The 14,272-nt window shown below is 44.6% G+C and overlaps 1 protein-coding gene across 2 annotated transcripts in view; it reads left to right on the top strand.

Annotated features, from left to right (window-relative positions):
• Window positions 1-11,278, top strand: part of LOC8025989 (protein DEK) — a 39,595-nt gene extending 28,317 nt beyond the window's left edge. For both annotated transcript variants that reach the window (XM_029984189.4, XM_042286808.1), the window contains exons 10-13: window positions 990-1,303; window positions 7,363-7,446; window positions 8,380-8,448; window positions 9,731-11,278. In XM_029984189.4, coding sequence (XP_029840049.2) covers window positions 990-1,303; window positions 7,363-7,446; window positions 8,380-8,448; window positions 9,731-9,742 — 479 coding nt within the window. In that variant the 3' untranslated portion in view covers window positions 9,743-11,278. The remainder of the gene's footprint in view (window positions 1-989; window positions 1,304-7,362; window positions 7,447-8,379; window positions 8,449-9,730) is intronic.
• The last annotated feature ends 2,994 nt before the right edge of the window (window positions 11,279-14,272 follow it).

Raw genomic sequence — 14,272 nt, 5'->3', positions numbered from 1 at the left:
CTGCAATCAACCGCTCTCCTCCATGCGTGCCGTCTATTGCTTTGAGCAGACGACGCTTCATTTTCAAGTTTGAAATTCTTTTAGGGCCCTTTCCGCGATCTCAAATTCTCTGAAACTGTGCAAGGTCGAAGAGAGCACGCAGTGAACTTTTGTGAGAGACCCCGAGGGGCCACGTCGCGCCGGTTCTGCGTCAAAGGTTGCCCTGGCGGAGTCGCAGCCAAAATTACGGTACACAGACACCAAACCCAGTTGTTTTTTGACCGTTTGACGATTTCCTTTTCGAAGTCTGAGAGGTCGTCGGGCGCCTAAAGAGAACTTCGTCGTATTCCCCGAATCACTGATCATTCTCAGTGCTACATGTGGCAAGCGCCGCGGCGCCGCCGTGTTTTCTGAGGTAGGCTTTAAAAAGCCAGGAGGCGACATCACTCTCAACTCGTATTTTTGGTATTTCGAAAAGAGGGGCCGTAGTGCTTTCGCGGTTTTGTTGAAAAACATGTTTTACGAATGCTGTTATTAAATATCGTAAAAAAGGTCACTTTTAAAGCTTCTAAATTTCATCATTTCTGACGTCTCCAAAAAAAAAAAAAAAGCAAGGATTTGAGAACAAAAAAAAAAAAAGATGTGTGTGTGGGGATATGTTTTTTTTTTCACATGGTATTTTTTTGCGTGTCCGACTTCAACTTGCATCGTCTTATACCCCCCCCCCCCCCCCCCTTTTAAAAAAAAATAAAATAATAATAATAATACGCCTCTTAAATCAACGCCGTCGCAGTTTACTGTCTGACATTGTTTTTACTTGCATTAACCAAAGCAGAGTTTTGCCATACTCGAGAAATAGAGTTTGTCTGGCCAATGGCGGAAGGGGGCCGGCCACGACAATGCTTTTGGTCGGGTGCATCGCCAGCAGGGGGTCTCCAACTTTTGGAAAGGGTCCGTCGAGGCTTTCGGAATGTTAGGGCAGCTTGTGACGCTTGGGTCTCGTCTTGCAGAAGTGAGTGACTCTGGCGAAGGTGAAGAAGACGACGATGACGCCGCCGCCGCCTCGGACAAGGAGCAGAACAACAACGTCGGTGGAGATGCCGAGGCTGCGGAGAACCACGCGGGCAAGGATGCAGCGGAGGAGGACGAGGAGGAGGAGGAGCAGCCCAAGGAGGAGGAGAAGAAGAAGTCCGAGCCCAAGAAGAAGAAGGCGGAGCCCAAGAAGAAGAAAGCGGAGTCCGAGGAGGAGAACGAGGACGAGGACAAGGAGGAAGATAAGAAGCCCAAGACCAAGCGTCCCACGGACGGCAAGGCTCCGCCCACGGTGAGAAAGAGGCGGGGCCGGGGCGCGGCGGTTGAAGCCAATGGGGTTGAGGCGTAAGACCTCGGCTCCATCCTCCCCTTCCTGTTGTCAGCTTGGTTCACTCCGCCGTAGTTTGTTGCAAGTTAAGTGGGTCAAGTCCCTCCTGTAAAGCTCCCCGTTTTGCCTGGGGTTGTTCTGTTCTCCGTTAAAGTACAAAAAGGGAAAGGCTTTGTGGAAGGAGATTGTGAGGCCTTCCTTATGCCGCAGCAGAGACTAGCCACGTTCGGGAAAGCGGCCAGTCGCCACTTAGCCCCTATATGTCTGGCTATTGAGGTTGAGATTTTATGTCTAGACATTGCCTGTGTTTGTTCCCTCATTTTTTTTATGACAATTCTTCGAATGTGAAACTTTGCTGTCCTCCGTTTGCGGAATGTGCTTTTAAATTGTTGTGTAGTAGTTTGTGTTCGAGATGTGTTGAGGTGTGGTGGTTAGCTTGTTTTATGTTGTTTGTTGGAGGAACCAATAAAGGAGGATGATGCTCTTTGGAGTCTTAGGCTTGCGCACATGATTGGTTTCTTTAATTGGAGCTCTTGAAACGTTTAGTTTTGTGCGGTAATAACCGTGTTTGCTATGGTAATGACATTTGCCTCGTGGCTGTGCTTTTTAGGTAGTGGTCCTGCCCACTTTTTCAAAATTTAATTTCACGTGGTGCGCAAGAACCTTTTTTTGACAGAACGGGAGCTCCGTGCGAGCACTATAAAGTTCCTATCTTTATGTTGCCTTTAAAAAAAAAATATTGTAGTTCTTTAACTGTGGACGATCAATAAGATGATGTGTTAAAGGGGAACACTGGTCTTCAAACTTTTTCCTTATTTCTTTTTTTACCAAGCCCAATGAAACAGCACAACCTTGTTCAAACTTTTGAGCTAATTTTTTTTTTTTTCGATTAGTAGGTTTTAAAAATAATAGGTAAAATATTTTGAAAAGAATGTTTCAACATATCTAGTATGTTAGTATTAGATAGTACAAATTATAAAAAATGCAATGTCAGAACTACTTTTTGGACTATTATTCGTGACATTACAACACACTGAAGTTCAGTGCTCAATGTGTGGCTACCAAGTAGTAAAACATATCAGTTAAAAACTTTTCCTACACCTATATTGAAAAATTTGCTTCCAACATTTAGCTAATATGGTGCTACAGAAGTTGCCTTTCTCTCTACCCTAGATGCTGAGATATCCCTCCTGAAAATTTGTAAGGAGTCCAAAATCTTTTTGTTTTGAGAAAATCTTGTTTTTGCATCAGCTTCAGTGCACTTTCAGCCCATATATATATTATAAATTAATATTATGGCTCAAATATTAATCCTGAAAGTAAGAAACTTGACAGATCAAAAGAGAAATAGCTGTATATTTCAATATTAACATGTTCAAAAAAATATTTTAGTGGATTTTTCTTGGCTTCAAGACCCTTAAAAACAAAACTTTTTTTTTTTTTTTTAATGTGCCAGAGAGTGGCATTAATCAGAAATTAAAGTAGTTATACATGTCGTGCATATTAAAAAATGTTAGCATTTTTCCTGGGAAAGTAGCCACATAGGTTTCAAGAACATCTGTTCCATAAATAAAAATAAACCCGCTAAGCATAAAAAAAATATATATATAAAGATTTAAAAAAAAAAAAAAAAAAGTTTGGCAGTTCCCAGAGTTTTTGACTCATCGAATAGCGTCCTCCAAGAAAGGTCTTTCGTTTCAATTGGTAAGGACATCATAACAGTGTTGGGGGAGAGGAGGAGGAGGATTAAAGAAGGGTTATAGTTGCTACAAATATTTAGTCATAATGACCTGGGGGTTATAAAACTGACATGCGCAGCTATTGACAAACCGGTGAAACTCGTTCTACGGACAAGAATAGCCACGAAGCAGTGGCGTCGTCTGCTGTAGTCCTTCCTCCGGGCTCGGTGTAAACAGATTTCTGAAAGTAACACGCTGAAACGAAAGGTGAAGGGAGTGGTTCATCTTTTGGTCTGTGTAACCGGTATAATTTTTACGCCCTCCGAGAGCAGAGAATTGTAGTAGAAGCCGGTGCAACTGTGTGTGGACGGAAAACCGTGGTGCATACGCCGGTTTGGGGAACGTATTGCAACGGATGCTATGTCGGCTGGAACTCTCTCACAATCGGTTGGAACAGCGAGTCATAGCCAAGCGCTGACGCCGCAGTCAAGTCCCTCGGTAGGTGGCGTAGAAAATTCAGACAGAATGACCCGTTTGTATTGGGTGGCATACTTGCAGCAGTGTCTACAAACTAAGTCGTTTTCCAACTTGTCCGGCGGGAGAAATTGCCGCTTTGCTGCGGTTGACGGGATTTTTGGCGGCGGTGCGTGTTTTTTGTTTCCTGAGTGGTCTGAAATGTTCTCCAGTTCGCATTTATCGATTGTAAATAGCTCGGGTAATTTCTGTGGTAAGTTGGAGTTGTGGGGTAGTTATTTTTGCTCCTCAAGAGAACTGTTGTCGGTGGGTAACCCTTGCGACACCATTGAGGTATTACTGTGGCAAACTTAGAAGCATGCTTTTAACCGTTTTGAAAGTCAATGATAATGAATTTGTAATCAAAGTCTGCCCAGTCGGACCAGTGAAATTCAGAAAAAAAAAAACAAGGGCTATATGATGTGTTTTTTTTTTTGGAAACGCGGGCTAAATTGCTCCTGTGAAAACTGCATCGCTTTCCACTTTCGCAGAGTAACACTGGAAAGGGAGGTCACCTCCTTTCTAGCATTTGCTCTGCTAAAGTGGAAAGGGGGGAGGGAGGGGTTAGTATTTTCCCCTATTAGCCTGTCCCCATCTATAGATCGAATCATATGACAATGCTATAAGGCCCATGCGGAATTTGACGACATTTAAAAAAATTGCTCAAGACTTGTTTTGAGGTTTTGGTTTCTTATCTGAGCACATCTCTGCACCTGTAATCTCACTTCCCATAGCCAAAACACTCAACTTGCGTGCATCACACTGGCACCGGCGTCAAAACGGCAGACCTCATTTGGCAATCCGGAGTCTTGTTTTTTAATCTGGTCTCGTCTATGTTTGATGCGTGGCGGTGCACATATGTTGCGGGTTTTGGTACCAGGGAGCGGGATTGCTGGTGCGGAGATGTGCTCCAATAAGAAACCAAAACCTAGCAAATGAAGCACTTTTGTTAAACTTCGTAAAATGCCGTGCATCTCTTACTTAGTGATTTGCATCAAGTTTCCCATTAAAATCATACCTTTAAAATAGGGGTGTGCAAATATATGAATTCGAATTGAATAGAAAGCTCCCGAATAATTCGATTTGCAAATTGAATTCCTAGTTATTTTCGTCGTCCTAGTATTTGGTCACTCGAATATTCAATATATTTGGCCAAAGACGCACAGTCCGCGTGGAGCTGACAAAAAAAGCCGTTTTTTCTCCCGATATTTGTGCCGTGATGTTGGACAGACCATTCGAAAAACAGCTCTTAGTCCTACCATTCCACAAAAATCTAACGCACAGGTTAGAAAAAAGAAAAGTAACGAACACCGGAAACTTTATAGCGCGCCGATTTACTTACGATCGTGACAATCTACCCTTGAATCACAACTGAAACATCCCGTTTGCGCCGCTTCCAGAGAGGAATCGTTGGGAGGCCGGAATCGCGCACCATGCCTAACTCTTTTCACGACTAAAGCCCCTCATTTCAAATTGAAGCGCCAATGTAAAACACACTTGGGCCGCACTCGCAGAAATCGGCGACTGCACAATCACAAAAAGAAAACCACGTTAACCACGCCGATGAAACCAGCAGAGTTATCGTCGTCGTTCTTTTGGAACCGCAAGCTGCAAATTCTGATTCGGAACGGAAAAATAGTGTGCCTAGATTTGAGATGGTTTCCAACCGTTCGATAGCCGTATTTGAATTATGAACTGCGAGAAGGTGACGAAAAGACGAAAGCGTCGATCGGGATCGGGCAGGGAGGGGAGGCGCCGTCACCCTTTTGTTTGCTTGCCTTTTCCCATGCGACAACACAACACATGCACACTTACGACCAATCTGCGCTGGAGCCGTCTCGGTGGTTTCAGTTCTGCTTGCTCCCTCTTTAAAATCAAGGCTCTCTAAAACAGGATAGATAGACGGAAAAATGGATGCATTGCGGCTGTTGGACGGTGTCTTGCACCACTAACCACGTTTTCTTTTTCTTACTTCGGATTATATTGTTTACGCCTGTTTACTCAGATTTAACACCTATCTGTTTATTTATGTGAATTAAAATCCTGGGTGCCCTTTTGCTTCCTTAAAATGGAAACCAAATATCGCAAAATGCCCCTTTTCTAGAATATAGAAATATTTATTAAAAAAGTTGCAATGTTAGGTTGTGCTTTTAACAAAAAAAAAAATGCATGCTTGGCTGTAACTTTGGTTTTTTTGTGACGTTTAGGGTAGATAGATTATATTTGTGCCATAAAATTGGATCTTTAGTGCCCAACAGCAACTGCTTTTTTTTTTTTTTTTTAACCTGAATTTTTTTACATTTTAGCTTTTGTTCCATACAAGATGCATATTCTGCACTATAATAATCTCATTCGCAGCACACTTTGAAAGATTCCTACAAATTAAATCACTTCAATATTCTATTTGACATTCGGCTTTTTTTTCTTGATTCAATTCGGTATTAGATTCGATAACTACTATTCGGTATTCGCACACCCCTACTTTAAAATTATTAATTAAAAACTTAAAAAGTAATTAATTACTCAAAGTAATAATTTTCCTTAATGAGCCCTTTGGCACAGACCACAACGGCATCAACCTTTTCTTTGTGATGCGTAGTTTTCTAAACGTTTCTTAGTAACTGCCACCATTATTTACAGTCGGGTTAATGATTTCCCCGTTACCTGGTGTCCTGTTGGGGGTAGTAACTAAAATTAGGCCTATTTGGGCAGAAACAGAGGGAGAAAAGGAGATGAGATCATGTGGGACGTCGGAACGCCGAGTTCTGGTTGGAATGATCAGTAGGCAGACGCAAAGCTAGCTGCTGTTGTCTTCAGTGCGCTTGTCGAGCGAGGCGTTTGGCGTCCGCGCTCAACGAGTGCAGTGGAGACAAGGGCAGCTAACTTTTTGTCTACCGTGCTAATCGCTTCCAACCAGAGCTGCGCATTGTGACGGCCCCGCATGCTCATTTCCTACTCTCCTCACCCAGTTTCTGCCCGCATAGCCAGGCTGCCTGGTTTATTTTTTTCTGCGAAGTGGGAAAAGAAACGGTTGGACATACTGCGTACGTATGTTAGGTGTAAAAAGTTCCGCTTGTCTCGGAAATTGCATCCTTGGTCGGAGCCGGTTTGTGCGTGGGAAACTTTTTTGGTGAAAGTTGGAAAGGTTCAGGGCGACGAGACGCCGGGCGAAGTCACAACTGAATTTCTGTGGTTTCTCTGACTCGCAAGACTCGAGCTTCAGACCCAACAATCGCCCTTTTTCAGTCATCTGCACTCGCAAAATCAGACGGGTCCATTGACTTTCCATACCTCTTTCGACTGTCACCATTAATGCTATGTTGTCCGGCATCAATTCCCTGACGTTCAGTTGTTTGAATTTGGTGTCTGCACTTCTACTGCATCTTACTGGGCACGTGTCATGTAAGTGACAAAAAACAAAGATGACAACTAAATAGGTTAAAATTCGAAAAGACCTGATAGTGTGGGCGAGGGAAAGGCACAAACTGACAGGAGCGAGTCCCATGTTTGTCCTTGTCTGCTGTCGGTCTCGAGCTTGCCTTTGGCTTTCCAAGAAAGTAGCTAAGGTCATCGACAGCCCAAGAGGTGCGGGGTGTGGCGGATTCCCAGCATCTCATTACTGCTCTGCAGTGAATCAGATTGCGGCCTTGGCCGATAGGAATGCCAAGGGCCAATTGCGAAGCAAGAATCTCGAACGCGATAAGTCACACTCCGCATTTTTTAGGCGCTTAGTGGCTGTACGGGCGTTAGGCCAAAAGAAATGCCCGCAGGTTCGTCGGGAGAAATCCAGACTGTGTGTTTCTTCTATTCCTTTTTTCTATTCTTTTTTAGGAAGATGACATTAAGGATTTGATCAAGAAGATTCTGGAGGGTGCAGACCTCGAAGAGATCACGATGAAGAAGGTCATCAACGCGGTAAGAATGGTTTTGCCTTTTTTTTTTTAGATGCGGAATGTGTTGCGTGGCCAGTTCCTGTAGTCACCGGTAGGATTCCCATTGATTCGGAGTCGTAGTCCGACGTAAAGGCCTGTTCACACACTTGTGACCGCTTAGAGTCGCGTGTCTCGAAACCTCGAGAGGATGTCGCAGCTCCCCAGGCCTTATGCTCTTCTAGCTGGAGCTTTTTGGTTAGACTGCTCAACAACCTACTGGACAAGCTGACTTCGGGATGTTTTCATTATAAAGATATAATGAAAAACTCATTTGCAACGCAATTTCATACTTCCCGGTTATTTTCTGACAGCATGTTGAGCGAGGCCATTTTTTTCTTAATGTATTTCCTTCGTTCCATGAGTTTTAGGAGGGAAATGGGAGGGTCAAGTTTGCACTCCTGTGGAAACGAAAATTGCCTTCCCCAGGCGATTTGGCTATTTAATAAGTGACGCCATCTGTGAGCAACTTTTCATTGTTGTTTCACAAACAAGGTCATCTTGGTGTCGCAGCGGGCTACCAGAAGGGGGGAAAAGGAGGGGGAGGGCAGTGTCACAGTGGGCGACTGCCCCGGGTGCCGCTGACCTTAGTGACGCCACTGGGCTGGACGGACGTTTATGTTGATTGCTGGCCGATCACGGGGCGGAAGTTCGCCAGTGGTGCCAGCCAGGTTTAAACCAATTGGTCTTTTCCGGACATGAAGGAGGTGAACTTCTACGAAAGCTGGAGAGCCGCGAGAAAGGGTGCGATTTTCGGCGGGGACTTGGCAAAGCAGCAATATATTTTGCATTAGCACTTCCTTTGCCACAAAAAATGTGGTAAAGGGGCAATTTTTCTTTACCCCTGACAACTTGCCAGTTTATTTCCTTCCAGCTGCCGTACATTTAATGGTTAATTGGTTTACTGAATTGCTTGCAGGTGTTCGAGGAGTACCCGGGCCACGACCTTTCGGATAAGAAAGAGTACATTAAGACGACGGTTAGATCGGTAAGTGCTGACCTTGTGTGCGACCTTGTTTGCAACATCTGTTAGGAAGAGGCCCCCTTTCATACGTGTGTGCCATTGAGTGGCTGCTGCGTCAATCGTACGGGACTGCCATAGTTTCGTCGCACACTTCACGCCCAAGAAATGGAAATCACCAATGTTGCTTCGGCAATTGCCACAGGCTCTTTTAAAAGGGTCTAGTGATGCAGCTTTAAAATTTACTGTAGAGGCCACTAGAAGCGGACAGCCTGTAGAGGGGGTTCAGCAAGTCGTGTGCTGCCACGCCTGTAAACTATCTCCGCCTGATTCCCGTTGTTTGCTTACGTGTAAACAATTCTTTAGTGGGAGACTACGCACACAACCAGTTCTTTACGGGGAGAACTCGGACGAGACTGAAGGCACCGCCTTGGCGCACGGACGAACGTAGGGCAATGGAAACGCAGAGTATTCACTTTTTCTGGTGCGAGTTGAAAGGTGGTGGCGACAGCATGCAAACGGGTCTCAAAGAATTTCGGTTCTGAACTAGACAGTGGGTTTTGCAGTGTTTGCGAAATCAGATCTATGCGCTGTATAGGGGAAACGATTGCTTATGCCACTGTTACGCATTTTCTGGTGAAAGAATGATACATAAGGAATCGGAAAATGCACCTGAACCAGAACTGTGTGAGAGTTCCCTAATAGAGGATGCCACGAGTTTGTGGCCAAACTGAAAAGGGCTAATAGGCTGCTGCCACAACTGTAACGCACTTGGGTCACTCGCAAGCGCGTTTGGAATGGTGGTTCGCTGCGTCTGCAATATGTGGCACTGGTTCCCTCATGCGAGTTCGCAGTAGGCTGCCACGTGTTGATTGCTCCTGCTTCTATCAAAGTTTGCTGCCGCACTTCGAAAGATCGTCCACCCCGTAGTTTATGCCATTGGATCTTCCGTCACTGTGGGTGTTCGGGATTTTGCTGTATTCACGTAATGAAAGCCTGCAGGTGGAAGTCAATCCTTCCCTAACTAAAGGCTACAAGATTGGCATATTTAAGAAACTAAAGATGAAACCACTAGAAATTGTCGTGCATTCCTGTTCCCGATTCCCGGGCAAGCACTGTCGCAGCCTTCTCCAAGCCCGGAGTTCTGTGTGGTTGGAATCAAGAAAACGTCTTACGACTTCTTGCAGTTTGTTTCGCGTTGTTTTGAGCATGGTGTCCACCCATCGTGGTACACTTATGGATGACGAACCTGTTGCCAAGTTTTCCGACCCTAGTTGTAATTTTTGGTTCCCTTTTTTTTCTTTTGCAGCTGATTTCGTGATTTGTTCGCCGCACCGGTCTCAAGTACGAGGAACCTATGTGTCAGGTTTTTTGTTTTTCTTCTCGACTGTGTACGTTGTTTTTACGGTTGGCCTTTCTTCGTGCTTGTGTCAGTCTACGCACACCCATTTCTTCCACCCCAGAGCCCTCCCCCACTGTGTCGCCTCTTTTTAAAAGAAAAAAAAAATACCGCTAGGGCAGATTTTAGAAGCACTTTTTTTTCGGCAACAACCAGCGTCTTCGGCAAGTCGTCCACAGAGTCTTCATCCACGACCGTTTCGTCGCAGAGGGCCAGAGTTTTTTTGTGAGTGGTGGCGGCAGCAACGACCTTGAACGCACAGTCGAAGGTCGTTTGTGTGCGAGAAAAACACCTTCATGTTGACAACTAGAAGTTAAAAATGAAAAAGGTGCAAGCAAGCCAGAACCTAGTTCCTGGATTTTTTTTTTTTTTCCATTTCGATTATTCGCAATCTTGTCGTTTGTTTTTATTGGTGTACAGTGCTGAGAGGCTGTTAGTATGAACGTGGGGTTTGTTTGTGCATGCGTTTATGCAAAGGAGACGCTAGCTGAAGCCACACGTTTGTGCCAGCAGATTCGGTGGTTGTTGTACACAGTGTGACGAGCGTAGATTTTTTAATAGCCTAGTTGCGAACGTTCCGTTTATTTGCGGTGTCCAATGTGTGCCATCCTGGATACCTGTAGAACAATCATTATTTGAGAAGGTTTTCGCACCTGTCGCTTGCTCCGCCCGTTTACGGTGTGCCGCGGTACTGTGAGGTTGAAGAGAAGTGCATTTCTCTCGTTTCTTCAAGACGTTTCGGACTCTGTTTTTTTCTTTGCCTTGTCGGAAGCAGTTGAATTGTTGGTTGACGGTTGATGAAACGACTGTGAATTTTAAGACACAAAATGAAAATAGTTATTTTTTCTTTTGCGGTGGGACAAAGGATTTGGCCGTAAGTGGACTCGTTTCGTTTTATCTATAAAATCATACTTTTAACTGAGGTTTCTTTTTTTTTTTGGTCGTGCAGGTTTTTTAAAATGTGGAACAGTTCTTTTCTCAAATTTGGCAGCCCTAGCCAAGTTTTTAAACAAGTGTAGCGTAGGTTTGAGCTTGCGCGACGGCGTCAACATTGAACGATTAGCATTGTTAAGACTGCAGCACTGGTTTCAAGGTGTTTTTTTAGGAAGCTAAGGAAATAATTTTTGAAGAAATGTTTTTCCCTGCTTGTTTTTTTTTTTTTTTTTTTTTTTCGCCCTCAAACACGCAATGCCATCTTGTGGAACACCGAAGAAGTGGTTTTGAGACAGTTGTTTTGATTGCATTGTACATAAACCATTTTTCATTGTTAGCATGCTGTTTACATGCAGCAGCAGAGCACTTGTAGACCCTTGTTCTTAATTATTTTTTATCGATCAGTGTGTACTTTTTCTGTAATGTGAAAGCTTCAGTGGTTTGACTGACCTATGTTTCGAGTGTATCGGCTCCACAAGCGGTTCCTGGCATAAAAATAATAAAAAAGTTCTTTTTTTTTTTTAAACAAAAGTTTTGCTTTTTGGTTACATTAAAGGTATGTTGCAACAATTTCTGAACTTTTAGTAAACACTGCTTAGAATGGATCCTCGATGTTCGTACCCCATGCAACCCGCGTTAGCTGCACTCTCCATGCAATGGCAGTCGTGGCTCCAAATTGGAAGGGGGCATGCAGAGTTCACACCCTCGACTCGTGGCCAGAAGAAACGGCCGCGTGATCTGGTGTCGATCATGCGCCGCCGTTGTTCATTGTAGTGTTTGGGTCGGCAAAGCACAGGCCAAGTGCCGAGTCCCAGACATTGGTAGAGTTTGGCTACTCCCGTTGCCATAGCGGTCGGGCACAGGTGGCTATTAGAATGCCCTTAGAGGCGTCGATTGCGAGTCCCAGTTGAGCGCTGGCGTCCAATCTACGACGAGCTGCCTTTGATTAGCGTCACCACGGCATGATGACTACGGTGGGTCTTGCAAGGTGGAGGTTGAAGGAAAGTCTGTTCTTTATCCTGGAGGTTAAACTACAACAAAGAAACTCGTTCAGCGGCGGTGTGTAGGGGCATCAATGTTGTGGAATGCGCCCCCCCCCCCCCCCTTTCCATTCAGATTCCTTCCGGGGAATTGGGGCCTCCAACAATTCCATTCTTTTCGACTCCTCGGAATGAAGACACTGGGTCTCATTCCCACTCCTGGAATGGTTGAAGTCCATCATTCTATTCTTAATGCCATAATGAAAAAAAAAAAAAAATGTCAATTGACAGCCACATTTTGTTACTGAAAAGAGCGGCATAATGCTGTTGCAAATGATCAAACACAGAGATGACTGATAAAAAGTATGCAAGAACTTCCTCTGAGCATTCATTCTACTAAGCCGGAGGATGGTCGCACGAAGCGCCTGGTGGCACTTGGTGTCCATGCAGACATCGATCAAGCATAAAAGGCTCGCGAGTCGCAACAGGCGCCAAAAATTAAAACCTCCCATTTCCTTTGCGAATGGACCCAATACCCTCAACAGATACACGATTAGCCTATTGATAAGGCCTTAGAAATGTCTGATGCGTGGCACGAGAAGCAGCTACCTTGCTCTCTGCTTTGAATACTTGCACAACAGCACCGCTAGTGCGCTCTTGGAAGCGACGCTGCATATGCCTGCCCCAAATCTCCACGCTCTGCAGCAAGAACAGAAAACCGTCGAGAAGGTGCAACCTGTTTACGGCGCCAGCACAAGGGAGTGAAGTACCATATGGAACCTGCCTTAAAACAGATTTCTATTTTTGCTGTACGATTCTTGTGATTTCTTGACATATTTTATCCAATTCTTTATTTGTCTTTTATGCAAACACTAGAAGATCAACTGGGTTAAAAGCAGAAAATCGAACTGGTCGTTGTTCGAGTCGGGTTCAGCAGCATTGTATTTTCTGGTTTGGTTCTGATCCAGTGATGCTTTTGAAATAACTTGGGTTATCAATTCTACCATGTGCAAACCAATTAAAACCGGTTCTTAAAAAAAAAAAAAAAAAAAAAAAGTTGTAAGGAACACAACACCCCAAAGGTCATATTCTCTTTGTTGTCTAAAATGAACCAAGTTGTACTCATAGACATGCAAAAATTTTCCCGTGTGTGCGCGAGTCTTTTTTTTTTTTTTTTTTTTTTTTTTTTTTGCATTTTCTTTCCCTTAAAGGGACACTGACAGGGTATTTATGCTCGCCGAGGTTTTTAGTTGTACGTGACATATGAGAGCTCAACTACCCAGAACAGAATTTGCGGCTCGAAATTCGGTTTCTTTCCGCCCGAAAACCGCCGATCAAGAACTGGCCGGTTCGAGTCTCGCTCACCCTCTTTCTCGCGGTCACGGGCCGTTTTCTAAGGTATCGATGCGACCACCAAATTTAATCAAAGTCGTGGGTCACTGAAAGCACACACTCAATATTAAAAATAGAAAAAAAAATATGAAACCCATTTTTTGTGGCTTCTAAAAAGCTGCAAATACGTTGATTGAAAAAAAAGTTCCACAGACAACCGGAAGCATTCTGTGCGTGCGTCGTTTCGCGTATCGTGGGACTCGCAGGGACGGCGATGGCAGCGGACGACGGGCGTGGGACCTCTATTGCAGAACTGTCGTTCGCGGTACCGGCGAATTTTGTCTGCCTTTAAAAGAGAAATTTGGGACTGGTCAAAAGAATTAGTATTCATCCCGTACGACACGCCCGACCACCAAGCCGATTTGCACGAAGACGTCGCCGAGCCGTCGCTCCCTTCTTGTGGCTGAAGACATCGCTCGCGCAAACGTCAAGCGCGACGTGTCTACTTCGACTGGAATATGCACGCGTACGATTTCTTTACTAGGTGAGAATGTCGCCAATGCGTGGTGCATCCCGACTTCGACCCGGGAGTGCTTTTGCTAGAGGAAAATCGGCAGCAAACTTTCCCACTTACAGTTTATCGGTTGAATTATTACTAAGGAAAGAGATACCCCAGTTTCGATGTGCCCCAGTAGCGCAGTGGGGAAGACGTCCCCATCACACGCGGTAGGACCAGGTTCGATCCCCCGTCCATTTTTTTTTTTTTTTTTCAAATATTCTCTGATGTCTACACTTCTTTTTTTTTTACAATTATCACTGAAGAAACAAAAAAACAATATAAGAAACAAATGTTGTGGACGACACGTCGCTGAAATAAATGGTATGAGATTTCCTTTTTGACACCTGCGAACTCAATGTAATCACTTTCCACAAAATGCAAGGAGCATATAAATCAGGTAGCGTCCGCTTTCCGAGGTGCCCGTAAATGGTCTACAGGAATTGCAGCCAGCCATTGGTCCCGATCCCGTTGATCTTTCGGAAACTGTCGCACAATTCCACTTCTGTTTCGGGCGCGGGACATGTGAGCCAGCTCTTCACGCAACATCTTGGGTGTATTCTTTTCGGAGCCGATCATGGAAATTCACCACGGGCACTCACTACTCATCTCCAACTCCTCAATGTACAAAACAACTCATCTTGGAGTACA

This window comes from Ixodes scapularis, unplaced genomic scaffold (assembly GCF_016920785.2).
Source record: "Ixodes scapularis isolate PalLabHiFi unplaced genomic scaffold, ASM1692078v2 PGA_scaffold8__174_contigs__length_109621045, whole genome shotgun sequence".
NCBI classification, from domain to species: Eukaryota; Metazoa; Arthropoda; class Arachnida; order Ixodida; family Ixodidae; genus Ixodes; species Ixodes scapularis.
Note: the sequence above shows the minus strand (reverse complement) of the source record. Positions and strands in the feature narration are given on the sequence as shown.